Consider the following 27,315-nt stretch of genomic DNA (forward strand, 5'->3'; position numbering starts at 1 on the left):
GCTGTTGCAGGCACATGGGACACAGTGACAGACACGGTCCCTGCCTTCTTAGAGCTTACACTCTAGAGCTGTTCTGCTCGACAGAATAACTACGACATTTAAATTTAGACTCACAAAGATGAAATCAAATGAATCATTCAGTTCTTTAGTCACACTGACCACATTTCAAGTGCTTAATAGGCTGGTGGCTATTGCATTGGACAGCACAGGTGTAGGACATTTCCACCATTTCAGAAAGTTCTAGCAGACACACTACACTGGTCTAGGGTGGGTGAGGTGTGGAAGGAGAGCTGGGCTGTGTAATGAGAAGCGCCCTTCTTGAAAAGCCAGAGGACTTCTGCTGCATCAGCTGGCAGCTCTCCTCAGGCTTTGTGACAGGCTCTGACTGCTAAGAGGCCGATTTCCTGCCTTTTCCTCACAGAGCCAAGTGGGCAGGTGCCTGAGGCCTGCGAGCTCTTATGTGCATCACAGGGTCTCTCAGCGGGATGTGGCACCTGCATGGGCGGGGAAAGAATAGCAGATTCGGGGGCAGGTGTCCTGCTTCCTTGCCCAGCTCTCCCACCGGGGAAGTCCTGCAGCTTCCTTGTGCCTTCATCTCCTCCTCTGTAAAATTGGAGTATTATTACCTATCTCAAAGGGCTGTGCGAGGATAGACGATGGATGAGAAGGTGCTTTACAAAGATCAAAGCTGGGTAATTTCAAGCTGCTTTATCACATTTTCCACGGGTCTCTTCTGAGAATCCCCCTTCCCTACAGACACATGATTTTGCCCATCCAGCATCCATTTTTCTTTCTTCTGGAATAGCACCCCAATCCTCCCCTGGGAATCTCTCTGGCCATGTAGATGGTTTGGGACTGACCCCATTCCACAGCTCCAGGGGCCAGCCCATGGTCCAGGACTCGCCAAACAGAACGTTCCAGCCCCCTGTCACAGTAATTGGTTCAGGGATAGCTGTTTACCTCAGCCCGGGCCAGCTGACCATTCCTGGGACTTTTGCTAGAACTCCTGGGAAAGATTCTGTCTGCTTTGGTGGAATTGCCAAGTTGGGGGAATGTCAGTCTGGAGCTGTTGGGGGCCACCTTTGCCATCTTATGGGAACGGCCTGACACTCTATACAGAAAAGCAGAATGGAGGGTTGTAGGAAGACACATAGTGTTCTGCTGACATTATTAAAACCCTGGATCCAGCCATGCCTGAATCATATCAGTATGAATGAGGTTGATTAACATTTCATATGTACTTCCCTTTCTGTGAAGTGTTATCATATCCTTTACTAATTTTTCTACTCGATTGTTGGTGTTTTTCTCATAGATTTGAAGGAACATTTTTTAAAATATTTTTTATTGAGGTGAAAGTCACATAACATAAAATTAACCATTCACAGTTAACAATTCATTAACAATTCAGTGGCATTTAGTGCATTCACAATGTTGTACAACCATCACCTCTATCTAGTTCCAAAACATGTTCATCCTTACCAAAAAAACCCCATATCCATTACGCAGTTACTCCCCATATCCTCACCTCCCCCAGCCCTTGGCAACCACTAATCTGCTTTCTGTCTCTGTGGGTTTATCTATGCTGAATATTTCAAATAAATGGACTCAAACAATATGTGACCTTTTGTGTCTGTCTCCTTTCACTTAGCTTAATGTTTTCACGGTTCATCCATGTTGTAGGATCATCAGTCCTCATCCCTTTTTACCGCTGAATAATGCTCCATTGTATGGATAGACTACATTTTGTCCATCCATTCATCTGTTGATGGACATTTAGGTTATTTCCAGTTTTGGGCTATCATGCACTGTTCTGCTATGAACATTGGTGTACAAGTATTTGAATTGTATATCAGGGAAATCAGTACATTTTTGTATATCAGGGAAATTAGTCCTTGGCCTATGATAGGTGTTGCAAATATTGTATTTCAGTTTGCCATTTGTCTTTGGCGTGGCTTCCGGTGGCTTTTGCCAGGCAGAGTTTTGAAAAAAATGGTTATGTAGTTGACTCTGTCAGGTGGGTTTTGTGACACAGTTAGGGAGGCCATCCTTATTTTTATAACTTGAGGTTATAAAAACTAATTCTCTAATTAAAGTTCCCATTTATCCACTCATTTTCTTATTGGTCAAATAGGGATTAAAAACAACCCCATCTGTCCCCCAGGGTTATTGTGAGTACCAAATAAGAGAAATGATGTGAAAGGGCTTTATAAAATATATATATATATATATATATATACATACACACACACACACACACACACACACACACACAAGGCCTGTTGTCATCATCACTATTAATTGTATCAAATTCTGGCACTAACTAGCTGAGTTTTGTTGTTGCTTCCATTTTGCAGAGCAGAGATGGAAGGGCAGGATTACTCACTAAGCCAGCCAACGATGCTTCAGTTGGTAGCAATGTGGAGAATGTCACAAAAGATGTCAACTCTTATTAGTCATCTTAGGAGGGTTTCATATTGACCAGAAAAAAAATTGCCTTAAACCAAAAACTATTCTGGTCACTCGTCCTTCAAGTAGAGTCTTTTTTTTTTCCCCCTTTTCTTTTCTACCAAGAAAAGAAACCAGTTCAGTGAGTTTTGTGTTATTCAGCTGTACTTGTAATTTAAGCTTCATCAATGGCCATTTGTGACATATTTTTCTTATATTTTCAACCCCCAATTTTTTTTTTAAATGGCAAACTTTAGATGAACACGGTTGATTGAAAAAAAATCTCAATACTTGACAGCAATTATCGCTATGACGATTGCTCTGGGATAGAATCGTGTATTGGTTTTAAGTCCCTGGGCTCTGATGTTGTTCAGACCTGGGCTTGAATGTGATTCACTTAGTAGCTAGCTGTGTGACCTTGGGCAAATTGCTTTACTGCTCTGTGCCTCTTTTTTCCCATCTGTAAAACAAGGATGCTTATAATACTTGCCATATTGAGTTATAACAGAATTCAGTGATAAAATCTATATAGCGTACTTGGCCCAGTGCCTGTATGGTTGGAGGGCTCAGTAGATACTCGCTATTAGTACAATGCAGGAATATCTAAAAGAATTCGGGAAATGACCCCGAGGGAAATGGAATGTACCCTTCCAGGGGTATTCCCGTTCTGGTGGGTGGCACAGATCCAATCACATGGGAGAGCCCCTTCCCCTGCTGCATACCACATTTATTTAGGGAGAAATCTGGTTTCTGTTGCTACCACGTGGAGGGTGAGCATCAGGAATAGCAGTTGGTTTTCATATAACAAGGAAGTGGCCACGTGGAAGCGAGAGTCACAGAAGGGCAGCTGTGAGACTGGGGTGAGCTGTGGGGAGGATTGGCAGGAAAAGGGGAGGACCTTGTCCTAGCGGCCTGCCCAGGCCACATCTCGTCTAGGGGACAGAAAATTCTGGATGATGTGGATTCACTGTGTGCGGTGATATATGTGCAGGGGGCACAATCTATTTTTTTCTTTTCCCCTTTTCCTTCTTCTCTCTCTTCCTGCTCCTAACCTGGGTATCTATGGAGCCCCTATTCTTATCATAGGTCCCGCATAGTTGGACCCGAAAACAAAAATAACATCTGTAGGACCTCTGCTAAATACCAGGTACTTTAAATCCCTGATCACATTAGGTCCTGTGCAATGAGCGAGAGCACCATCATTTTACAGATGAGGAACCTGAGGCTCAGAGAAGGCACAACAGCTACCTAAGACCCCCCACAAGCAGAAAAGCGGCCGAGCCAGAATTTGAACCACCATCTGTCTTATGCCAAAATCCAGCTTCTTCTGCCGTTCAGCACATAGCTCTATCTATACCATACTTTGCTTCAGTTTCATGAGGATTTTTGTGACATTTCTGTGGCTCAGTGCCCTACACATGGGTCTCCCTGAAATATTTATAGATTGGAAATTTTAGTGATGAGAATAGCTGACATTTCCTTGTTCCAGCTGCAAATGGGCAACAAGCAGGCGAAGTCACTTGCTGCAGTTCTCAGAGCCAGTCACTAGCAGGGCCAGGAAGGGAGTCCAGCCTTCACCTACCTGCCAAGGTGCACAGAGTGCTCACTCCCATTTTCCTTTGAGAGTCTGTGCTTGAGGCAGGGATGCTAATCTCTGAGCATATCTCTTTCTCAGGTAGCATGTGTGGCCGTCTCTGTTTTACACTGGTCCAAAGGGGAACTGAGGAGGGTGAGGGCCTGAGTATGCCAATGGAAAGCGTGAGGCAGGGGGTTGATGGCAATGACTGTTGGCCAGTGGCATCTACTTATGACCTTTGTGACCTGCTGTCTCCAGGCACAAAGCTGTAATAAGCCCTGTGATTCCCCAGCTGGGCTGTTCCCTATGCTTTCTCCAAGCAGGTCCTATGCATTCCCATCTGTAGAGCTCAGCTCACTACACAGGGATGCCCTGCTGTCCCCAGCCCCCTCGCCATTACAGCCACCACCTTCTCTAGGAATCCTCAACGGATTGGCAGCGGCAATCTACTCATTTTGGAATCCAGATCAAGTAATCTATCATACATCCAGAAAAGGCACATGGAAGATTATTTGGAGAAATTTGTGAAAATACCATACATAGCAGATAATACATGTTAATGACCATCTTAATATGTGGTCAGTGACCCCACAGTGCTTGATTTCATTTTTAAAGGACAAATCTTATTCTACCTTAAGGGTTTGTGAAATGGGTTTAAACTCCCTAAGAGAATGCAGGAGACGTTGAGCGTTTGCATGGTTGGAATCTGGTGTCACACAGCCTAGGTTTGACGGCTGGTGACCTTGGGTAAGTCACTTTCCATATCTGTGCCTCTGTTCTTTCATCTATGAAAGATGGATACTTACATTACATTGGTAGGTTGTTGGGAGGATGTCAGGGGGTAATAATAATTGCTACCATTTATCGAGTACTTCCTATGTGCTAGGCACTGTGCTGTTTGGCTTTATATTCTTATTTGATCTTCCCAAGCGCTTCCTCATACCTGAAGTCCCTTACCCTGCAATATTTTCTTTCTTACAGCACGTATCTGCTACCATATCATATAATTTACTCATTTCTGTTTATTTTTCATCTCCCTCCCAGGGCCTCTTGCCTCACACTACTCCAGGAGGCACCATTCGCAATGCTTTATGAGCTCTACCTAGGCTGCTTTGACTGAGATTATTAACATGGTGATTTCCTAGAGTTGTGTGTTGTGGAGACTCTGGCTCTCCAGAAGGGCAGGGATTTTTTTTGTTTTCCTATTTTGACCATTGCTGTATCCCCGTACGCAGAACGATCCCCGACCCATAGTAAGCTTTCAATAAAGATTTATTGAAAGAATGAATGAAAAAGCCCTCGAAGAGAACCCATTTGACTGGTGAGAAAACTGAGGCTCAATGAGCTATTGATTTGCCCAAAGCCCTGCAAGACACTGAGGCAGCTGGGTGTTTCCAGCATGCCTACTCTCAAGGGCTTTGCAAAGCTGGCATGTCTGAAACGCCTGGCATTGTTCCTGCCGCCCGCAATTGCTCAACAAATATTAATGAGCTTGCCTACATAGGTCAGCCCCTCTCCTCTGCTAGACAATTCCTGCAGAGTGACAAACTGTCACATAGCTGTTGCTTGGAGAAATTGGATTAAATTGCATGGTGCAATGGAAAAGGTGGACCTTTTGGTGGTTTTGGAAGAAAAATCCCTTAACCCGACTGCTAGTGGTAGGAGTTTGTAGGGGCCTTTCAGGCCTTCCCAACCCGATTCTTTTTTCTGCTGCCTTCCCTTTTGTGAGCGTCTCTTCCCCTTTTTGCTTGCAGTGAGTTCTGCTCTCCTGTAGGCTACAATGTGTCAGTTGTTATAAAATCCAGAAGGTGGAGCTTAGTGACGAGGGCGAAGGCGGTGGGGGGAGCGCTCAGCCAGCCCTGCAGGGCGAGCAGTCCAGCCCCAGCTCACCGGAGCTTAAGCCTTACAGCAGGAGAACTTCCATCTCACTCCCCTGGCTTTGATCCTCACTGTACATCAGACCAGAGGCGCTGAAGGGAGGGAGGATGCGAGATGACCAGCCCTTTGGCAACCTGACCATCTCCTTAGCAGAGCTTTGTAAAGCCAGCTGGGGGCTGACTGTACGACCAAGGAGGCGCTGCGCCTCTCATGGATGTGTGTGAGTGGGTGAGCCAGTGTGAGTGAGTGAGTGTGTGTGTGTGTGTGTGTGTGTGCATGCATCACAACGGTGTGTGTGCATGTCCAGATGAGTGTGCGAGTGCACGTGTGAGTGTGTGTGTGTGTGTGTGTGTGTGTGTGTGTGTGTGTGTGTGTGCTCTTGGTTATTTTTTTTTTTTGGAAGAAAAATCTTGAAAATCTGGGGCAGGTTACAGTGCTCCTAGGGTGGTGGTTCTTCTTTTGCAAAAGGAGCTGACCAGACCAAGCTACTGGAGACATTTTTTGGGCGAGTAAAGAGAATTTTCCTTCCAGAACAAGAAGGATTTTTTTCCCTTGGCTCTGCATACGAGTGAGAGAGATTAGCTCCTAAACCTGTGAAATCGACCAGAGCCGTGTGATTACCAGGGCTTGAGAGAGAACTCGGGAAGAAAAAGAAGAAATAAATCAAAGAGCCTGTCAGTGCCTGTGGCCACGTTGGAAGATGTCATCTCAAACTAAGTTCAAGAAAGACAAAGAGATCATTGCCGAATATGAAGCCCAAATAAAAGGTGAGATGGGGTTGGGGAGTCATGCCTCCCCTCCCCTTTCCTCGTTTCCTTGCTTTGGCTCCCCCCCCCCTTTTCCTCCCTTGCCATCATGAAATGTTGTTATGCATCAATAATCTTATTGTGAGGAGGAACAGTGGCAGCCGTACAAGTCCAGACTGGTTTCAACTGCAGAGAGTGCCGGTGCTGGGAGTATGGATTATAGAGGGGCAGTGATCACTGCATTGCAGGTGTGCGAGGAGGATCCTACCCCGGCTTTAGGAGTGTCTTGGATACTCCATCATCTTGGCCGTGACATGTCACTGTAAGGGCATTTTGACAGTCATCGTGCCCCACGCTTCCCCCACCCCCCCAATGCTCAACATCCTTTAATATGGTGTCCATTTTTTTATGGTCTGCGATTTTATTTTTCTTTCTCCTTTTTGTTATTGCTTTGCCTCTGCCACTTTCTCGGGGCTGGAATTCACATGCATGTGCATAGGGAAGCCACACAGGGAGGCTGCACTGCTTTGTCAGTGTCTCTCGGCTGGTCTGGGTTGCCATGGATTAACTGTTATGGGCCATATTGATCCAAACTAATGCAGGCGTTTAGGCATAAAGAGGGAGCTTGGTGCAGAAAACGTGTTCTCTCTCAGTGTGCAGCCCCAATCGCCATCCGTGCACTGGTGTTTAGGGTCATGCACCTTCATTCGAAGCCAACGGCTCCGTGTGCTGTTTGGGCTGGTTGGTGTTGCCTGGCTTTTGTGGTGCCAGGGGAAGACAGCCAGGAGCGTGAGATGACCTCTGGCTGCTTGTTCCAGCTTTGGTGCCACTGGGCGCACACTCCTCTCAGAAGCTGCTCCCTAAACCCCTACCAGCAAGGCGAAATAGGCAACTGGACACAATCGCATAGACAAATGTAGGCGGAACCCTCGTTCGGGCCAGGCTTCTCCCACCCTGAGTTCTAGGCTCAGGTTTGGCAAGGAAAGCCTAAAAGCACCATTTGCCATGCACACTCTTTCTCCGAGAATGGACCCTAAGGGAAGCCGGGGCCTGGGCCTCTCAGCGTCTGTTTTCTTTCTGGTCACAGTTGTCCTTGCTGTGACACAGGGTGTGTTGTGGTCTCTCACAGAAAGAGCAAAGACAGAATACATCTTCAGTGGGTGTTGAGCCTTTCCTTGAGGTGATGGGTGGGCTACTGGGCAAGTTAGTTATTTGGGGCTCCAGCGAGTGCCACACCTGCTTCTAGGTGCTGCTGCAGCTCAAGACTCGGTGACCCAGGAAGGCCGGTGGCCTCCCCAAGAGCGGTGGGAGGCCAGGCATCCACAGCTGCTGTACACGCTTCAGATGCTTGGGAAACTTTGGGAGGGGAGCAGCCATCGGGGAGGGCTTTGGTTTTTTTCCAGTCTCACTAACCATCTTGTGCCTTTTAGTTCTGGTCAAATCCAGCATGCTAATCACCTCTGGGTAGACCCCAGGGCAAAACAGGCAGAAAACCCTCCTCATCCCTGGTCTCTGAATCCTTTTCGGTTCAGTGTAGAAAACCGTGACTTAGGATGTTTTCAGCCTTGCTGAAAATTTAGAAACAAGCCCTTTATTGGTCAGAGGTTTGAATTCACCCAACTGCTCAATACAAAAGCCCAGTTTCAGTCTTTGCATAGATACTTTATAGGGAGGTTATGTTTTATAAGACTAATTTGGTTGATTTCTTTTTTTTTTTTTTAACTGAGGTTCCCGTTAAAAATGCCATAAAGAGAAAGGGATGCTGAGTTTTGGACAAGTTGGGGTTTTTATAAGCGTCATTTTGATAGGAAATATGCTGATTTTATTTTTGAAGGATTGGTATCACTGGACCCGTGAACTTTGCTTGAAGATCAATTAAGCATTTATTGCTCTGATTCTTTCACCTTTATTTTTAACAACTCGTTAGCAAGTGCAAGTTAATGCATTTCAGCAGGAAATTTGCCCAAAAGGTAATGCATTTCAGCAGGAAATTTGCCCAAGTGATCTTGTCTTTTCCAGACTCTACACATCTCTGCATTCTGTTTACAAGAGTTTAATTTTATTCCTTTAGACCCACACGATTTAGGTTGGGATGGTGCTGTGGCTGAAACCACCTGGAATCTTTTCTTTCAAAATTCTATGTTCATCCTCGTTGTAATTAGTGTGTGTACAGGGCTCTGCTGTTTCTATGGCCCATTCTCAGATATCACTCCTCTTGGCCTACACAAGGTACAGAAAGGGTTCGCAGGAGCTCAATTTTAGAGATGAGGAAACTGAGGTCTCGTAACGTTAAATGACTTGCCCAAGGTCACAGGGCTAGAAATGCGAAGGCAGCGGGTTTTCTGCCAGGCCCGTGTTCCCTGACACATTGTTTGCCTACAGCTGCCCTTTGAAGGATTGATGTCAGTAGCAGATGGCAGTTTTGTGGTGGGGCTGGCTGCCTCTTGATGGAGTTCCATTGTTTGCCCTTTTACTTTGATCCCTCGCCTTTCTTGCTTGCCTCTGAAGAATGTTTGACCAATCACCAAAAATAATGCCTGATGCCAATTACCTTTCTCCACGGGTAGCATTTGGCCAATTTGGTGCAAATACTCCACCTAGTTAGACAGATTTTGCCCTCTATGAATTCCGTGAGGGGAACTTCTGGTTTTTAAAAATAATACTGAGTTCTTTGTAGACTTACTCTCTTTTATCTCTTTTTGAGGAATTTATTGACCTAACAAAAGGGAATGTTTTTTTCTTATTGTAAAGTATTTCAGACTCATGCCTTCTCAGATACTTGAGTCCCTTTGATTAAATACCTGCAATGCAGCAATATACCATATGCTTGCTCATTTCCAGTGATGGGGAGCTCACCACCTCCCAAGCCCACATATTCTATCTTTGGATAGCTCTGGCTGTTGTAAGCAGTTTTTATGTTGGGCTAAATATGTCTCTCTCTCATCCACCTATTGGTTCTATAGTATCTTCCCCTTGGGACTTCGTAGAACAAGAAAGATGCTTCTTGGATGTCTGAACATAGCACCTGGACTATGATTATTCTCATTTCCTGATTTACGATGGTTCACGGATGCTTATCTTCACTCTCCTTTGGATCTATTGCATCCTGGGTTACAAACTCCAATGCTTTTGGGTGCTTGGTGGATGGAATAAATGAGTGAAGCTGGCTAAGTAAGATGATTTGTGGCAGTTGGTTCACTATCTCATCGAGGCCAATATAAGAAGTGGTGGCGGTGATTATGATGGGCCTGACAGCATACGTTCTGTCCAAATGGGCAACCAGTGCTTGGATCCAACCAGTTGTTACCATTTAGGAATGTAGGCCCAGCCAGATCTTTCAGTTTTTTGTTTGTTTGTTTTTTTAACAAATGCCAGAAATCTGGATGAGAGCTTTATGCTTTCAAAGATGGTTTGCCAAATGAACCTCCAAGATGATACTATCAAAAGCCTTCTTCAAGAGTGGTACTAAGTTCTGAATGAGATTCCCTATATGTGGTCAGAGAAAGAAAACAACTATCACCTCTCTTAGGCTGTATGTAATGCTTCTATTAATATAGCCCAAGGGTTGAATTAGCCCTTTTCACTGTTGAATTATCCCTTTTCACTGCCCACCCCCTCATTGTACCATATATATTGTATCTGCTGTATTTCTTCAATCCACTTGGCTAGGAGCCTTGTCAGAGAGAAGAAAGTGGAATGAATTTAATATGATTTGTTCTTGGTGACTCTTGTGCTGGCTCCAAATGGACATTGCTTCCTGCCTGAGGTACTGACAAGCATCCCTTTACAAATCCATTCAAGAACCTTGCCTGAGAGAGACATCACATTCTCTAGTCTGGAAGTGGCAAGCTATAACTTCTTTCCTCTTTTGAAATTAGAACAATATTTGCCTATCTATAGCTTTTTGGCACCTATCCTATTTTTCCACAATTTCCTCAAAGATCACCAATAGTGTTTGATAATCTTATTTGCAGGCATTCTCAGTATGCTGGGATCTAATCCATCTCGCTGTGAGGCATAATGGTCTGTTCAACGTTTATCCAGAGTTCCCATTTCCATTTTAACCTGATAGAAAATTGAAATAGAAATGCAGTGATTGACTTTAGTGTTTTATTCTTTATTACATACCTATAATCATAATTTTGGGTGAGAAAAGAAGATATTGAAGAAGATCATAGAGAATATATTCCTTTATGCATTCATTCAATAAACGTGGAGTATCTACTTTGTTCTTTGTCTTGTGCTGGGTGTTGTGAGAGATGCAAAGTACATGCTACATTCTTGGCTTTTTAGGACTTTTCTGGGAATATGATGATAAAATCAGTGAAGAAAATAATAATAATAATAATAATAATAATAATAATAATAATAATGATCATAATAGCAAAAAAAACCCCCAACCCACCAAACACAAATAACTTAAACTGAGCGCCAGAAAGAGTTCAGTCTTAAAGGGATTATGCCATAGAGTGATTGGATGGCCTCCTTAGAAACCCTCAGTGCCTCTGACAGGATTCAGTGAGGAGAACAGGCTGGGTCAGAGAAACTGGAGAGTACTGGGGACTGGGCCGATTAGGGCACTCACCTAGAGGAGGCAGCTGTCACTCACTCTAGTCTGTCATTGCCGTGAAATGTGAGCCCAGAGTGGTCAGTTTTTGAAGCATGTCAAGGGAATCTGGATTTTAAAACAAATTCGCCTGATTTTCATTTTTAAAATGTATTAAAATGTTAATTAAAAAAAAATTATTGAGCTGTAAGTGTTCTTTATATATTCTGGATACATGTCCTTTATCAGATATGTGATGTGCAAATATTTTCTCCACTTTTGTGGGTTGTTTTTTCTATTTTTTAATGGTGTCCTTTGAAGCACAAATGTTTTTAATTTTTTTCTATTTTCCTCATGCGTTTGGTGTCATATCTAAGAATTCCTTGCCACACCCAAGGCCATGAAGACAATGTCCTGATTTTTAAATGGTAGTACAGATTAAAAACAAAACAAAAACTAAACCTGTCAGTAGGACAGTGTCAGCTCATGGCCCACCAGGGTGCAGCTTCTGGCCTACAAGTTGAAGTCCATAAACAGTTTTGGTGATGGGGCCTCAGCCAGTTTTCCTGTTCCATCTTCAGTTGTTTTCTCTGTAATAGGCCTGGGCTTTTATAACCACATTACACCAATCCCTGTCTCTGAGTTCTCCATACCCTTCCCACCTCCAGATCTTACCCCACTGATGCCTTTGTTATGCCTAAAATGTCTCCTCCTTATTTCTCCTTTTTTGTCTGACCAACTCCTGACCATCCTTCAATGCCAGCTCAAATGACACCTTCTTCCTTGATGCCTTGCTAACTCTCCTAGGCAGAATTAGTGGTTCCCTTACATCTGTCCCTCTATTCTGAGCCTTATTGTCATTTATTACAATTTTTGTGTAGTCCTTTGGCTACGAACTCTTGAGGGCAGAAGTGCTCATGGTCATCTTTGTTTCGCCAACGTGTTTGGCACACTATCGGTTGAGGGAGTGGCTGATAAGTTACTCATAAAACGTTTTACGTTTATAGCTCATGACTCAAACAGTTATTTTCTTTGACGTTTGCATTAGTCAGCTTGGGCTGCTATAACAAAATACCATGGACTGGGTGTCTTAAATAACAGATAGTTATTTCTCACAGTTCTGGAGGCTGCGAAGTCCCAAGATAGAGGTGCCAGCAGATGCAATTCCTGGTGAGAGTCCACTCCCTGGCTTCAGATGGTTGCCTTGTGGTTGTGTGCTCACATGGTCTTTCCTTGGTGTGTGGAGAAGGCGTGAACTCTCTGTCTTCCTCTTCTGTTAAGGACACTAATCCCACCATGAGGGCACCATTCTCATGGTCTCATCTAATCCTCGTCACCTCCCAAAGGCCCCACCCACCTCTAAATACCATAATATTGAGGTTTAGGGGTTTAACATATGAATTTGGGGGACACAAACATTCAGCCCATAATAACACCCATACTTTCTGTTCTATTGAAAGCAAGGGTTTTACTGGTAAAAGAAATATTCTTCACGGTTTGTTGAATTTCCTTCTTTGTCCCTGATAGGGGAGATGTTTATATTAGCGGGGATTTGGTGAAAACTGATGTGTTGAAAGCCAAGGTGATGTTTGATGAGGTGACATTGGTTACAGTCAGGGTGAGGAGCACTGCACTCCAGGCACCTCCCAGTCTGGGGGAAATCAGTGGATCTGGGGGCCTATATTGGCCATTTCTAGAGTTTTCACCACCAAAGGTTATATATTAGGGACAACCTTTTCTTTCCAGAAACCTCTATTATTCATTCATTCATTCATTCATCCATCCATCCATCCATTCATCCATTCATTCAGTGACTGTTACAAGCCATGCTTCAGTTTACACAGCTTTATTTAGTAGTGTGAGGTAATGAATTTTTTTTTTAAAGATTTTTATTGGGGAATTGGGGGGATGGGAACAGACAAGTTGCTGTCGTTTTGTTCTTCAATCTAGTTGTGGAGGATGTTGGTTCACTGGCCCAAGTTGGCACCATCATTGTGCTTTTCCTGGGCTAGGCAGATCAGTCGCCGGCTTCTGGAAGGCCGCTCACTGCGGCTGCTGGCCGCTCACGCTGGCTGCTGGCTACACATGGTAGCCCATGGCAACCCACTGCCACAGAGGCTGCAGCCCACGCCGTCGCCAGGGGCGACTCACGGCAGCCCAGCTCCAGGTTGAGCTGTTGTTCAGCATCTTAGCTGTGGAGGGCAGTGTCACTGGCCCTCATATGTGGGATCCGAACCAGGTCCCTCTGGCGTCCCAAGCCAGTTCTTAATCATTGCGCCACTCGGCTGGCCCGAGGTAATTATTTTTTATTTAGCTGTAGGTCTCAGTCATATATTCAGTATCTCATTTTGTAATCTCAATAATTCTGTGAGATAGTCATTATTGGTCACATTTTATATTTTAAAAGCTGAAGTTTGGGGAAATAAAATAAGTTGCATCAGATTGCACAGCAAACAGTGCCAGAACTAAGGTTTAAACTGGAGTCTTGCTGACTTCTGGTTGTGCAGGGAGGCAAGATGCATGCCAAGGCAACATGGCTCTGAAACCCAGAAGTTTCTTCCTTGGGTGACCAATCTGGGATGGGTCTTTACCTTTGACTTCCTACCCTTCCTAACACTTCCACGCTCTCTCTAATCCAACCCCTTCTAGCCCCCACTTGATGCCACCCAACTGTGTCTGGCTCCGTCATTCCTACCACAGAGGATTCATCTTTGGGCAAGTGCCCACTGCAAACACCCCTGTAGACTTGACAGAGGCTGTCTGATCTATCTCCACCAACCTGGGAATGTAGAACCAGACATCTTAGGTGTCTTCTAGTCCAAATCTCCCACTTTTTTTTTTTTCCATATGTGGAGACTAATGCTCAGAGAAGGGCTCTGGCTTGCAGACACTTCATCTGTAAATGCTTCATTCTTGGTGGCTTGTTGGTATTTATCAAATAGCCGAGATGGCCAGAATTGGTTGCTTAGGAGGCAGAGCTGAGTGGTACCTTGGAAAACAGGATGAGGCAAGGGAAAGGACTGGAGAGGTCAGGTGGAGAAGAGGTAGGCTTGTTCAGAAACCGGTTATTTCCTTCTAGCTGCCAGGAAGGGGACAGGGCTTGACTTCTGAAAGATGCTGAGTTTCAGAACCTCTGGCCCTAATGCAGGACCCAGCAAGCTATGTCCTGGGCTAGGTTTCACTTGTAAATGCTTCGTTCCTGGTGGCTTGTTGGTGCTTATAAAATATCTTGGCTGGCCGGGAGTGGGATTTTGGCTCTGTTCTCTTAATTTGTTTAATCACTAGGCCAATTTATGTTTGGAGTAGTGTTCCCTGAGGTGTAGTCCATGAGATTGGATGTAAAGAGGCGTTGGGTGGAAAAAATAGTACTGTGGTCAAATAGATTTCAGAAATTCTGCACAAACTGAGTTGAATAGGTTTGTTTCCCACAGGCCTTCTGAAAACCTTGACTGTGTTAGGTGTGAATCTTTTCGAAGGGGTCGTGGGCTTTCCTCAAACTTATTTAATCTTATAGACCTTTTTTATGGAATAATGTCTCAAGATTCTGTTCCTGAGATTACATTTTGGAAAAATGTCAGGCAACCATTGTGGCTTATCCAGATGCTTTCTCTTTTTGCCTTTTGCTCAGTTCTCTAATTTTTATACTCCTCTCAGAGGACAATTTGAAGAAGGAAAGAGGCAAAACTAATGCATATCCAGCTCAGCTAAGTGATATCAGTGTGGTGCTTTGAGGTCACTTAGAAAATGTGGGTTTTGACATTTCCAATTACAGAGCGCTCAACCATTGATTTAAATGGTAATTTGGTGACAGCTCACCCCGATCAATATGCATGGCGTGTGTGTGTGTGTGTGTGTGTGTGTGTGCGCGCGTGCGCGCCCTTCTGTGCATGACAGTAAGAGGGTGCACTCAGCTGCAGGCAGTGTTCAAGGTTCCCCAAATGAACCTTGGCGCTGCCCCTGGGATCGTACAGTTGATGCCAGCTGATAATGGTGCCGATAAACATGCGGAAGTCCACACAGCTCATTGCACCTCAGAATGAACAGATCTCAGCCACAAATCCAGCTGCACAAGAAATGTTTTCTTTATTTTTTTTGTAACTCGATTTCCATTTCACGTCTCTAGTCTGCTGGGGGTGGCAGAAATAAATCTAAGTCAATTTTTGGTTTCTCTCCTGTTTCCTCCCGTGTTGTGCGCCAAGTCCAGGGAGATGGAGGCAGCTCCAAGGAACATCTGTTGCTGTTTTGTTACTGAGCAATCCTCCTTCTTATTGGGTCTTCAATGGTGGGTCTAGGCCAGTGAGCCTCCTTTTTCCACCCCTCCCCCTTGGGCTTCTTCATGTGTCCCCCTCTTCAGCTACTTCCATGTGATTTGTAGGCACCAGGGGCCATGCTGGTGGTGAGGGATTGGACATTCGTCTCATGATTGTCTTGCCACGCCCAGCATTCATTTCTCCAGCCCCTCCCTGGTGCTCTGCCTGGGGAAGTGGCGTAGCTCCTCTCTGTTCTCAGATTCTGCAAATCTGTAAAGGATTCCCTCATCAACCTTTTTCCCTGAACTTGTATGGGGTGAGGCAGGGTTGGCTGGTTGTCACATGTCTTGCTCCTTCTTGGTATTCAGCTGTCAGCTTGCATGTCAATTCCTGACCTCCCAGGTTATTTTCTCATAGATCCATAAAATCCACATACACTTTGCTTTACTGACTCCCTGAAATTTTTATCCATGTGTGGGGCCGGAAGGGGAGAGAGGTAAGAGGGCTGATATCCTGGCACTTGTCCTCTAACGTTCTCTCATAGCTACTGCCCATAACCCACATTCTTTTTCTTCTCCCTGAGGACTAAGCTTTGGAAAGTCAAATGCCAAGAATCGACCCTTTCTCTGTGTTATCCCAGAGGCAATAAACACAGAATGCCCTCCCTGCCTGTATCAGGTCCAAGAGGTCTAAGGAAATATGGAAGAAAACCTTCAATATTTCAAAATATTAATTGCAGTGAATTTTCTTCTTTCTCCATCTGCATCATCTTGGCCCAGACCACTATCACCTCTTGCTGGGACCATGGCAACATCCTCCTAACTCAGGGTTTCTCAGTCTCTGCACACTGACATTCTGGGCTGTCCTGCACAATGTGGGATGCTGGCCTCTTCCCACTAGATATCGGTAACACCCCCTCCCCAAGTTATGACAACCAAAAATGTCTGTAGACATTGCCAAATGTCCCCGGAGGAGGGAGGGCAACATAGGTCTTGGTTGAAAGACTGGTCTCCCGGCTTCTTCTCTTGTCCTCATAGTCTGTTCTCCCCACAGCAGCCGGCAGTAATTCTGACACAGTTTAAATCTAATCATGTCAGCCCTGGGTTCCAAACCCAGTAGCATCTGATAAGAATTGAATCCCAACCCCGAGCTCAGCTTACAAAGCCATGCTCTGCCTACCTAGGCCACCTCACCTTTCCACTCTCCTGGTTCCTTGAATTCTCTAAGCTTGTACCTGCTTCAGACCTTTGCACTTAGTTTTTCCTTCTTTCTGGAATCTTCTTCCCCTGGATTGTCACATGGTTGGCTCCTTCTTGGTATTCAGCTCTCAGCTTGCATATCAATTCCTGACCAGCCAATCCGAGTAACCATAGTGTAAAAAGTACATCTGCTGACATGAACTCTAAGCAAAGCACTTACGGCTGTATGATGTTTTCCATTCTTTGTTTATTTTTCTTTTTACCAGAAATGAAAGTCTATAAGACATTTGTTTCTCTTGTTCATTTGTGTATTGTTAGCACCTAGAACATCATTTGGTGTACAACAGGTGATCATAATATCTGTAGAATGAATGAATGAACGTAGATGTCCTTGTGATGGGCTCTGCACATAAGCACACGTAGATATTCTGCTTCGAGATGCATGGGATTGGACTGGGAATTGCATTCTAGAGGCACATAATGAAGCAGATCCAGGCTTTCCCCAAACCCTGACTGCGAGATAATTCAGGAAGATGAAGAATCCACGGAAGGGACAATGGTGTCTATGCAGAGCCACCCAGCTGATGGCTTAGAGGGGAAGGTAGAGAGACACGGTGCCACTCGTGGGGATACTGCAGGGAATCCAATAATTTTTGTTAATGGAGTATGTGTCTGATATGGAGACACAAAATTGGGTAAAATATAATTTTCATCTATGTCTTTGAGGGGCTGGTAGTTTTCTAGGAAAGATAGTTACAAAAATAGATTTATCAATTATAATACAGCATAGTAAGTACTGGGACAATGCTGAAACTCATTGTGGAAACTCAGAGTGAAAGTGACTGCTTTGCCACGAGAGCTGGAGAGGTTCTTATAGAAAGAAGGACTTTTGAGTAGGGTTTTAAAGGATGGGTAGAAGCTCTCCAGATGGTAAAAGGCATTTCGTGAAGAGAGAACAGCATGTGCAAAGGCATGGGGGTCATGAAAGGGCCTGGGTAGTCAGGAAATGGTGAGAAGTTTGATGTGGCTTAATTCCAGAGTAGGTGGAATGGAGTGCCGGTGGGAGATGAGACTTGAAACTAGAGGAGCTTGAAGTTCTTTTCTAACCATTGGTTCCTATGAGTCTCTGACCTTGGAGATGATGGATGACAGTCTTATTTTTTTTTAATAACTTTTTTTTTCTGATTATGGTTGTATTCATGCTCATTATCTTTAAAGTTTTGAAAATATAGGAAAATATAAAAACAGAGAATCTAGAAGCCACTACCTGAGATAACCACTATAAACATTCTATATGTTACCGTCCAGATTTCATATTTCTATCGAATCTGTTTAATGTCTATATGTAACAAAAAAATGGGATCATGGATCTTTCATGAAAATGTTATAAAAATGAAGCTGATAAGCAAATCACCATAGGCCTGTAGGCCTAGGGCTTGAAATAGAGTATGGCCTAATAATAAACAGACTTTGCCAAGTGAGAACATCAGTCAAGAAGTATGCCCTCCCACATGTTTGGAAGGTCTTTTAGGGCGGGGGATTGTAGCGATTGGCTTGTGTTGGCCACTTCTGTCTCCCAAAATTTGTATAAAATTGGGGGGAACTGAGCTTACCCCACCTGGACATGGGTTCCAGCCACTTCCAGCTAAAAATTTCCCCCTTTCCAGTCCCCTGTAGTCTCACTTCCCTATTGGTACCCAGGCAGAAGTTCTTGCCTTTAAAGTATTAAGAAGAAAGTCTTGTCTAGGGCGAAGATTTTAGCCTCAGCCGCAGGTTACCCTGCCTGCTGGTACCTTTCCTCTGGTTCACCTTTACTTGTTCTCTGCCAGAGGCCTTGGTCATCAGTGGTACTTTTTTTTTGGGATTCCTGATTGCTGGTTTGCTCCCAGCAGTGGTAACCTGCTATCTCCTGACTTCTGATGGCTGGTGAGTGTATTTTCAGAATATAGCTTACTGTAGATTAGTACATTTTCCAACTTTATGTCAGGCAGAAAGGCCTATAGGCATGTATAGTTTTTACTGAGAGATTAGAGCTCAGAGGGAGGGGAGAGCTCTGTAGAGGACCTTCCATAGCTGAGAGTGCCTTAAAAGGTACCAGAGAAAGAGAAGGAACATGAGAGATTCTTACCATGAAACATTTTAGCCACCTTCAAGGACACAAAAGAGTGGATGTCACTTCTCTGATTTTATTCGTACTAAAGAATGCAAACTGGCTGAGCAGCATGGCATCTAGGCAACTGTCATCTCAGTAGGACGTTTCTAAGCAGAGCTGGCCAGTATGTTACTTTTGACTTTACATAGTCTTTATTTTGATCAGTGGCCTCTCCAGACTGTGTAGTTTGGATCCCCCAAAGATATATCATCTTGGGGAAAACCGAGGCAGAACAATGGTCACTCCCTGGCTTCTGATACCTGGTAGCTGATCACTCCTTGACCTCCTACCTTGGCCATTGGGACTCTTGACCTTTTGCTGGTTGTGGTCTTTTGAGTTTATGTATCCCTTGACCCTCAGCTCATCTAGGGCTTTAGTCATGGCCTGATCCTCTTGCTTCAGGGTCCACCCTGAGTATCTCTGTCTTGCTGGATCTCATACTTGGCATAATATCGCCATTGAAGCTCTGAGCCAAAAATGACGGAGGCTCTACTGCTCTCTGCCAAAAACACAGAATTGTTATGCTGTTGGGAATAGTGGGAAAGAAATGTTGAGAATATGGTGGGCCAGTGTACTTTGATTTAGTTTAACAAATAGTTATTAGTTCTCACTATGTTCCCTGCCTTCATAGGAGGAAGGCAAACTTTAACTTGTAATTACAAAAATGTTGAGTGTCATGAACGGGTGGTGCAGCGCTCTTGGGGGAACCTATAGCAAATGGATCTAAATGGTTGAAAATGTTGTAGATGATTTATGATATTGATCTGTAGAGTTGAATTGGCTAAGCTTATCTCACCACCATTATTTCCTGAGCTATTTTGGATCTGGACAGAACCGTGATTTCATTTAGAGAAATGTCAGAAGCCATAAAAATATTTAAGGGGTCAGGAAGATTGGTACTTTTAAGAGAAACACACAACTCTCAGTATAAAAGACCAAAATGGTTTCAGAAAAAGAATTTTATAATAGTTGTATTCAGGATGGTAAATATTGGGTTGTCGGAAAAGTCATGGTGCATTTTTGCAATGAAAAACATAGAAAAAATACGTCATGACTTTTCCGACAACCCAATATAATCATGGGATAAGTGCTTTTAAGGTGAAATTAAAGTCAGGGATCAACTGAAGAGGATAGAAATCCATCCTGCTTGGACAGAGTTATGCTAGTCACAGAAAGTAGGTGAGACAAGAATATGGATTGTGGAAGGAGGCAGCTGTGATGGGGTGGGGGACCATGCTCTGGATGGAATTGCACAGACCTGGGTTTGAGTCTTGGCTTATGGCTTATCTGTTGAATGACCTTGGATAAGTCTTTTCTTATCCAAGAAAGATAAGAAAAATAGGGATAATACCTCACCAGTTTCCTTATTTGAAAAATGGGGATAATAATAGCTCGTGTGTGTGTGTGTGTGTGTGTGTGTGTGTGTGTGTGTGTGTGTGTGAATTAGCTGAAAAAACATACATCAGAATTTCCAGCACACTGCTTGGCACACAGGAGCATTTACTGAACAATGAAAATGTTAGCTAAGCCAGTAAGAGAGTCACCAGCATTCAGAGTCCTGTACAGTGAACCTGAGCCTGCAGGTGAAACATTAGTAAGTGTATCTGGTTGGAAAGGAGAGATGGATGGGCAGTGGGAAAGGAAGTCTTAGATAGGCATGATGCTTTCTTTGCCTACTGCAGTGTTTTTCCCAGCGTGGTGCCTGGGCCACCTGCATTGAATCACGGAGGGGGGGGATTTGTAACAAATTCAGATTTGGGGTCTCACCCCAGACCTATTGAATCAAAATCTCTGGGGGGTGGGACCTGGAAACCTGGATTTTATAAGTGCCCCAGGTTTCATGAACTTGAAATATTTGTTCAATATTTGTTCAATGAGTTTACTATAGTAAACTCACCAACTTGACTGTCTGTGTATTCTTTTTGAAAGCAAAAGAACATTTAGTAATCATGTAGACTACGGATGAATTAGGGAAAAAAAAAACCCCACTTGAATTCCGTGTGTGTGTGTGTGTGTGTGTGTGTGTGTGTGTGTGTGTTACAATCCTGTTTTTTTTTTAAAATAAAAAATGTGTGTCTTTATGTATTTGGGTGTGTATAAAAAGAGTCTAATAGTTCTTACTGATTGATAATGATGTTTACTCTTGGGGGAGAGGTCAGGGATGGTAGTAACAGGGAACAGTGGAAAGGAGACCTTTTCCCTTTATATTCTTCAGTTTTGATTGACTTCTAAGATAATGAGTGTGATTACTTTTCTAATTAAAACACCCACAACACTGACAATAAGTAAGGAATTTATTGACAAATTTCTCTGCTGTGGGGAATGCTCAGATATCTGCTGAACTATAAAATTAGAGAAAGAAAGAAAAAGAAAGAAAGAAAGAAAGGAAGAAAGAAGAAAGGAAGGAAGGAAGGAAGGAAAGAAGAAAGACACCTGCAAAAGATATTTAAGTTATGCTTAACATCTTGTGGTGTTCATTATATACTGTGAGAATGATTGCTGAAATGAACTGTATTACTTTACTGGATTATTACCCCATGTAGTGTGAAAGGTGTTTTTCCCTGCTCTTTTAAAATTCTAAGAGATGGCTATGGGGTGGAATAGCCAAGCCCAACCATTTAAGCTATTGGGCTTCAATCAGGAGCCATTGTGCTGCTGTGTCAAGAGTCTGGGATTTAGAGTTATAAGACCTGATTTTTCCATCTCTGATCTGTCTTTTGAGTGAGGCACGTCTCCATTCTGCATCCTTGCTTCCACATCTGTAAAATGAGGCATTATCTATCCTAAAGGCTAGTTGCTGTGAAGATCAAATGAAGTGGTGTGTGAGAAAGTTAACTCTAGACTTCTGCAGAAATGTTAATTATTTCTATTTTTGCCTAGATCCTCCCCTGGACATGCTGCTATTACTGTGGGGTTGTTTATGTGTCTGCATCTCTGTGAGCTCCTTGAGTGCAGGGGCCTTGTTTTATTCATTCCTAAATTCCTGTGCCTAGTGCCTGCCACACCGGAGGCATTCACAGCAAGTTCTGGAATAGCTATCAAGGGTAGAAAAATACATGCACAGTTAGGTTTAAGCTTACAAAAATATTAAGATGCTCTTCCAGGAAACACTGCCTTCCAATTCTTTTTAAGGAATTAAAGAAGAAAACCATTCAAGTCTGCCGCAGAAATGATATTGCTCAGAGAAAGTAAAGAACTCATTAAAGGAAATTTAATTGCCCAGTTTTCTAAAGAGACAGCCACATCTCTCCATCCTCATTACTGTCAAAGGCCGGATGGCAAGATGAATGAAAAGAGACTATGAAAAGATAAATCCTGATACTCCTAGAGAAAAGTCTCCCAAGAAACAGGAATGCCCCCTGGATCACCAGTTTCCTTTATTGTTTGTCAGAACCCTGGAGTAAGCTTTCTATGGGCTCCTCAGACAAAGGCCCTATTTGGCCTCTACCCTAGACTGGGGCCCGTAAACCACAGAGTCCCTTATTTCCCCTGGAAGTGGGAAAATGGCCAGTTGCTTGACAAAACTGGAAAGATTATCTGAGGCTCAACTTGGGGGCTTTGGTACCTCTAAGACCCAGTTAATTATCATCTGAATGGGCTGGGGGAAGGACTGAAGCCAAGCCTAGAAACAGAGCCTTGGTTCTGCAGTTAGGAAGGAGGGGACCAAATTTCAGCTTTGGGCCACTAGACCCTTCTCCAGCCAGTACTGCCACAAATCTACATTTTCTTCTGCCTCTGCAGGTCCCTAAGCACAGACAGCCCAAGAGCAGCATTCGATGGGTTCCTAATTGTCCAAATAAGTGCTGATTGGTGCACGGTTGCTGGCCTAGGTGAAGTCTCTACTCCTGCCAAAAGGCCCTGCCCTGTTCAGTGTTTTAATTGACTATTTGTAGGATGAGGATATGAGCATGCCCATCTAGTCTGAGAATATCAGGAAACCAAGGAAGGCAGGCTTAGGAATCAGGAGCATGCTTGTTAAAATCAAACTGCCTGAGGCTTGCAGCCCAGCTCTGCTACTCTTCTAACTATGTGACTTTGGGCAAGTCTTTTTCATCTCTTTGAGCCTCAGTTTCTCCATCTGTAAAGTGAAGATACTAATCTAACCTCAAAGAGCTATCTAGGTGGTTCAATGAGATAATCCATGCAAGCACTCTGCACAGGGCCTCGCACAGAGTAAGGACTCCGTCAGTGTTAGCCAATGTTATTAATAATCTCAACTACAAGAGTGACACGGCAGGCTCCGGAGCCCAATAAACCTGGCCTCAGATTCCAGTCGTGCCACTTGCTAATTGTGGACAAATTGTTTAACCTCTCTGTGGCTCAGCTCTCTGTACCGCTGTAAAATAGGAAGCATAGACCTACCTTAGGCATTTCCGTAAAGCATTCAGGCCAGAACAGACACATGGTAGGTGCTCCATAAACAGTGGATACCATTAAGAGAAACAGCACACCCTGTGGCAAATAGAATCAGAAAGCAGAGAGATCTTAGGAGAATGAGATCTTTACTGACTCTAAACATGTAAAGTTTAATAGTATCTTTAAGGGAAAACCACCAACTCTTCAAGAGAACCTAAACTATTTTGGATATTGAGCCCTGAGAGGAATTTCTCCTGTGAATAGATAGAAATGTGAATGGGGTAATAACAGATTAGACTTTGGTCAGGATGCCAGATCTCGGACCCAGACCCCAGCCTTGTCCCTTGTCCAGGTGGCTCTTGGTGCTTCCGCAAGAGGGTCTAGAGGGAAACAGATGATAGAGGCCACTCACTGGGAAATGAATGCCTGTCCCAAAGCTGTGGCTCAGTATCCCAATGTAGAGGTCTGGTGAGCTGTTCTCCACGTGGAGAACTACTTTGGCCTAGGTGGGTTGGGTGTGAAGGCCTCCCCTCCAAGCACACACTTGAATATTAGTTCTATTGCTCCAGGGTAACCAAAGCTGGTCCGGAGCTCAAAGCTCTGACTCCTTCCCTGTAGGGACCAGTTAGGACAACTGCCCTGACTTCTCTCTGAGATGCTACCAGGTCTAACTAGTCACAAGGGAGAAGAGTGTGTTAGAAGTCTGGACCTACCCAGACTTGAATTTGACCTCCTTGGAAGTATAGCCTCTAGGAATTTTGGCCCATGAAAGTGCCCTAGAACCTGGCTAGTCCATATTATCATTTCCTTTTGATGGGTGCATTTCTGTGTCCTTAATTGTGATCCTGACTTGGGGAGAGTGAATAGAGCTGGCTTTTAGCTCACTAGAGGTCAATGTCCCACTCCTTCCCCATCCTTGTTGACCTTTCTAATGCTCCCAAGAGCTTAACAGCCAAGCCTATGACCAACTCAGGGTGTGGCTTTCTCCCTCTGGGGAAGAAATCAGTGGAGAATCGATCATGTCCAGCATGCATCCTCAGCACTGCTCCATAGTGTGCCTGCTGTGCACCCAGGAACTGGGTAGTTTAGACCCCAAGGATGTAAAAATGACTCTTTGATGTACTCCTTCTCCATTTAAAGCAGCTCAAGACTAAATTTAAAAATTTAACTTATTTTCTTCCAGACCAGCACTTACCCAGCAAGAGGTATTATATCTTGCAGGCCAGCGATGTATTTTTTTGAGATGCACAACAAAATTGGGCAACTTCGTAGAAAAATCTGTGTTTCTAACTCCTTGTAAACAAATTGGACATTCTGGCCGCACTGGGCCCCCATTCCCACGTGGTAACCAATCAGCCAGAGCTGAGTAGCAGCTGCCATTTTTAGATGACACATGCAGTCTTGAGTCTCTGCTGCTTCCTGGGCCAGGAGCTTTGAGTCCCCACACCTCCTTATCTCACCCCCACTGCTTCACTCATTTACCTAAGCTTCCCGGTTTCAATAGGCAGTTGGGTTTGCCATTTTTGGATGAGGTGGAGAAGTTATAGTCTCTTCTGTCTCAAATTATGCTCATCAGATAGGGTTGTACAATGAGAATTGCATGACAGTGTAACAAATGCTTCAATGTCTATGATATAAAAATGCCTCTAATTTGCCACCGTCCTTTCAAATTTCACAATAGAGACTCCCTGTCATTATTTTAAGTAAATCCTTCTTTACTTCTCCTTAAGGATGAGTTTGAGGTTGGAGTCAAGGGCAAGACACTCTCCTTCAGGGAGAAGTGCTGTGGTGTTTGCCTCAAACCCATTCTTGAGGGGAACTGGTGGAAGGTGGGCAGGAGGGCCCTTCAGCTGCCGGAAGCCATTATGGACCCAGCGATGTGGTGGGCGGTGGACTTAGTCACCCCTATAGTAGTCATCACAACACATTTTTAGCAGTTAAAAATCCCTCAGTGTAAGTTGATAGTCTGAACACCAAAGCACAGCTCACTTAACAGCAATTCTGCTCAAACAGAGTGATTCAAGAACTCTGCACTGGACTTTGAAGTCAGACAGGACTGAATTCCAGCTTTATCACTTCCTATGTTTCCATTTCCTTAAAATGAGCATCCCCCTTCCCGCCCCTGCCCCCTGACTCTTGTGAGGATTAAATGAGATAATCCACACTCAGTATTTAGCACGGTATCTGGAACATGGGCAACATGTAAAAGTGATCTTGGTTATTATTCCTGCCCAGATTTGGAGGGCTTGATTCAATCCAAGAGTGAAGTCTACAGCAGAACCGGCAGCTTGCAGACAAACATAGCCCCACTAGTGTGTTTTGTTTGGCCTTTGGGACATTTACAAAAGTGAATTAGTGTCCAACATTTAAAAAATCAAGAAAGTTTTAAAGAAAATGAGGAGTGTTCACATAAAAAAATCCAGATTTCTGGCGTTTCTTCTGAAATGGGAACGTCTAGAAACACGGGGCCCTCGTTCTCAGACAGAGGCCAAGACCGGCCACCCACTTCCCGCGGGGCATGGATTCTGCTTTGTTCCAGGGCCCGCCTGGTCCGCTTTACTCTTTGGTTGCCTGTTTAGCTCCTGTGGGTATTTGAGTGTTTTGATCTGGAGGACTGGATCAACTTTCATTCAATCCCCCCTAAATATTTCGAGCAACCAGGCTTTGGAGAAGGTAGACAGTAGGTCATTTTCATGGCAAATGCCCCAGTGCCATCTGTGTTATCAATTAAGTACAGAGCCCTCAGCATCAACAATTGTGGGGCAGAGGTAGGGTCAAGATCCTCTTTAAAAAAGGTGGGAAACTAACAAAGATTTGTACCTGTAAACGATGACCACCTCATCATAACATGGAGGTGGGCTAAAATTTAGTAAGAAAAAATGTAAAGTCTTCATCTTATGTCTAAAACCCCAGCTGGCCAAGGACAGACTAGGGAGAGATGTGCTTAGCAGCAGCACTTATGTGGAAGATTTAAGGTTCTCGTGGACAATAAGTTTGGTGTGAGTCATGGGGAGGCAGCTGCCAAAAATTCTAATCTGATTATGGGCTGGGCTGGGTTTATGGAAGTCTAGTGCCTGGAAGACCTTTCTAACAATTAGAGCTGTCTTAAAGGGACAAGCGGGCAGCCCCAGGAAGCCTTGATCTCCCTGGCGGTGTTTGAGGCTGGGTGATATGTCCCTGGAAAAGATTGTCAAAGTGGGGATTTGGGTATCAGAGGGTGATTTGTTTTAGTTGACATACAAGGTCTCTGCCAACCCTAAGATTCTACTTTCTGAAGCCCAGTGAAAGAAGATAATTTTCATGACAAAAGTAAAAATTTTGTTTTCTGACGAGGAAAGCAGGACAAGTTGAAGAGGCTGACTGGATGCGGCCATTTTGATCAGACTCTGTCAAAATGGAAACATATACTAAAGTTCTTACCTAGTAATTTGGACAATAGCTGGCACTGGCCCTGCCTCATCCTTGAACCTCTTCTCACCTGCATCTGCCTCCCTGACCCCCCTACCTCATTTCTCAGAGAGGGAGGGGGTGAGGGGGAAGGATCTGTTTTGCACATTACTGGTGGCAATTTGTTTAAGCTGAACTTTTATGCAGAGCTTGCAAACCGACGGCACACAGGCCAAATCCAGCCCTCAGATATGTTTGATTTGGCCTGTACTGTGTCTTTGAAAAATGTGAATTAGATGCCAACATGTAAAAATGAGGAGATTTCACGTAAATTCTGGATTTTTAGCACCTTTTTAAAAAATCAGAAGGTTTGGCCTGCGTTCCCATGTGGCAGCACAGGCTGGAGCTAAGTGCCATTGCCCTTCTTTGACAGGATTTGAGCTCACTTGGCCACTGTCCTCACCCCCTGATCTCTCCTGCTGTACTAGTTCACCTGACTTCCGGGGTCTTTTTTTTTTTTAATTTTTTTTATTGGGGGAACAGTGTTTTTCCAGGATCCATCAGCTCCAAGTCAAGTAGTTGTTTCAATCTAGTTGTGGAGGGAGCATCTCTGTGGCCCATGTGGGGATTGAACCAGCAACCTTGGTGTTATGAGCACTGCGCTCTAACCAACTGAGCTAACTGGGTCTTAGATATGGGAGTTAGCAACCCCTGGTGGAGTGGTGGTTTCCTTCCTTCCTTCCTTCCTTCCTTCCTTCCTTCCTTCCTTCTCTCTCTCTC

At 44.2% G+C, this 27,315-nt stretch overlaps 1 protein-coding gene across 6 annotated transcripts in view; it reads left to right on the forward strand.

The window, feature by feature from the left end:
• Positions 1 to 6,242: 6,242 nt before the first annotated feature.
• Positions 6,243 to 27,315, forward strand: part of SRGAP3 (SLIT-ROBO Rho GTPase activating protein 3) — a 238,205-nt gene continuing 217,132 nt past the window's right edge. For all 6 annotated transcript variants that reach the window (XM_019651075.1, XM_019651076.1, XM_019651078.1 and 3 more), the window contains exon 1: positions 6,243 to 6,666. In XM_019651075.1, the coding sequence (XP_019506620.1) occupies positions 6,600 to 6,666 (67 nt within the window). In that variant the 5' untranslated portion in view covers positions 6,243 to 6,599. The remainder of the gene's footprint in view (positions 6,667 to 27,315) is intronic.

This window comes from Hipposideros armiger, unplaced genomic scaffold (assembly GCF_001890085.2).
Source record: "Hipposideros armiger isolate ML-2016 unplaced genomic scaffold, ASM189008v1 scaffold_152, whole genome shotgun sequence".
Classification (NCBI taxonomy): Eukaryota; Metazoa; Chordata; class Mammalia; order Chiroptera; family Hipposideridae; genus Hipposideros; species Hipposideros armiger.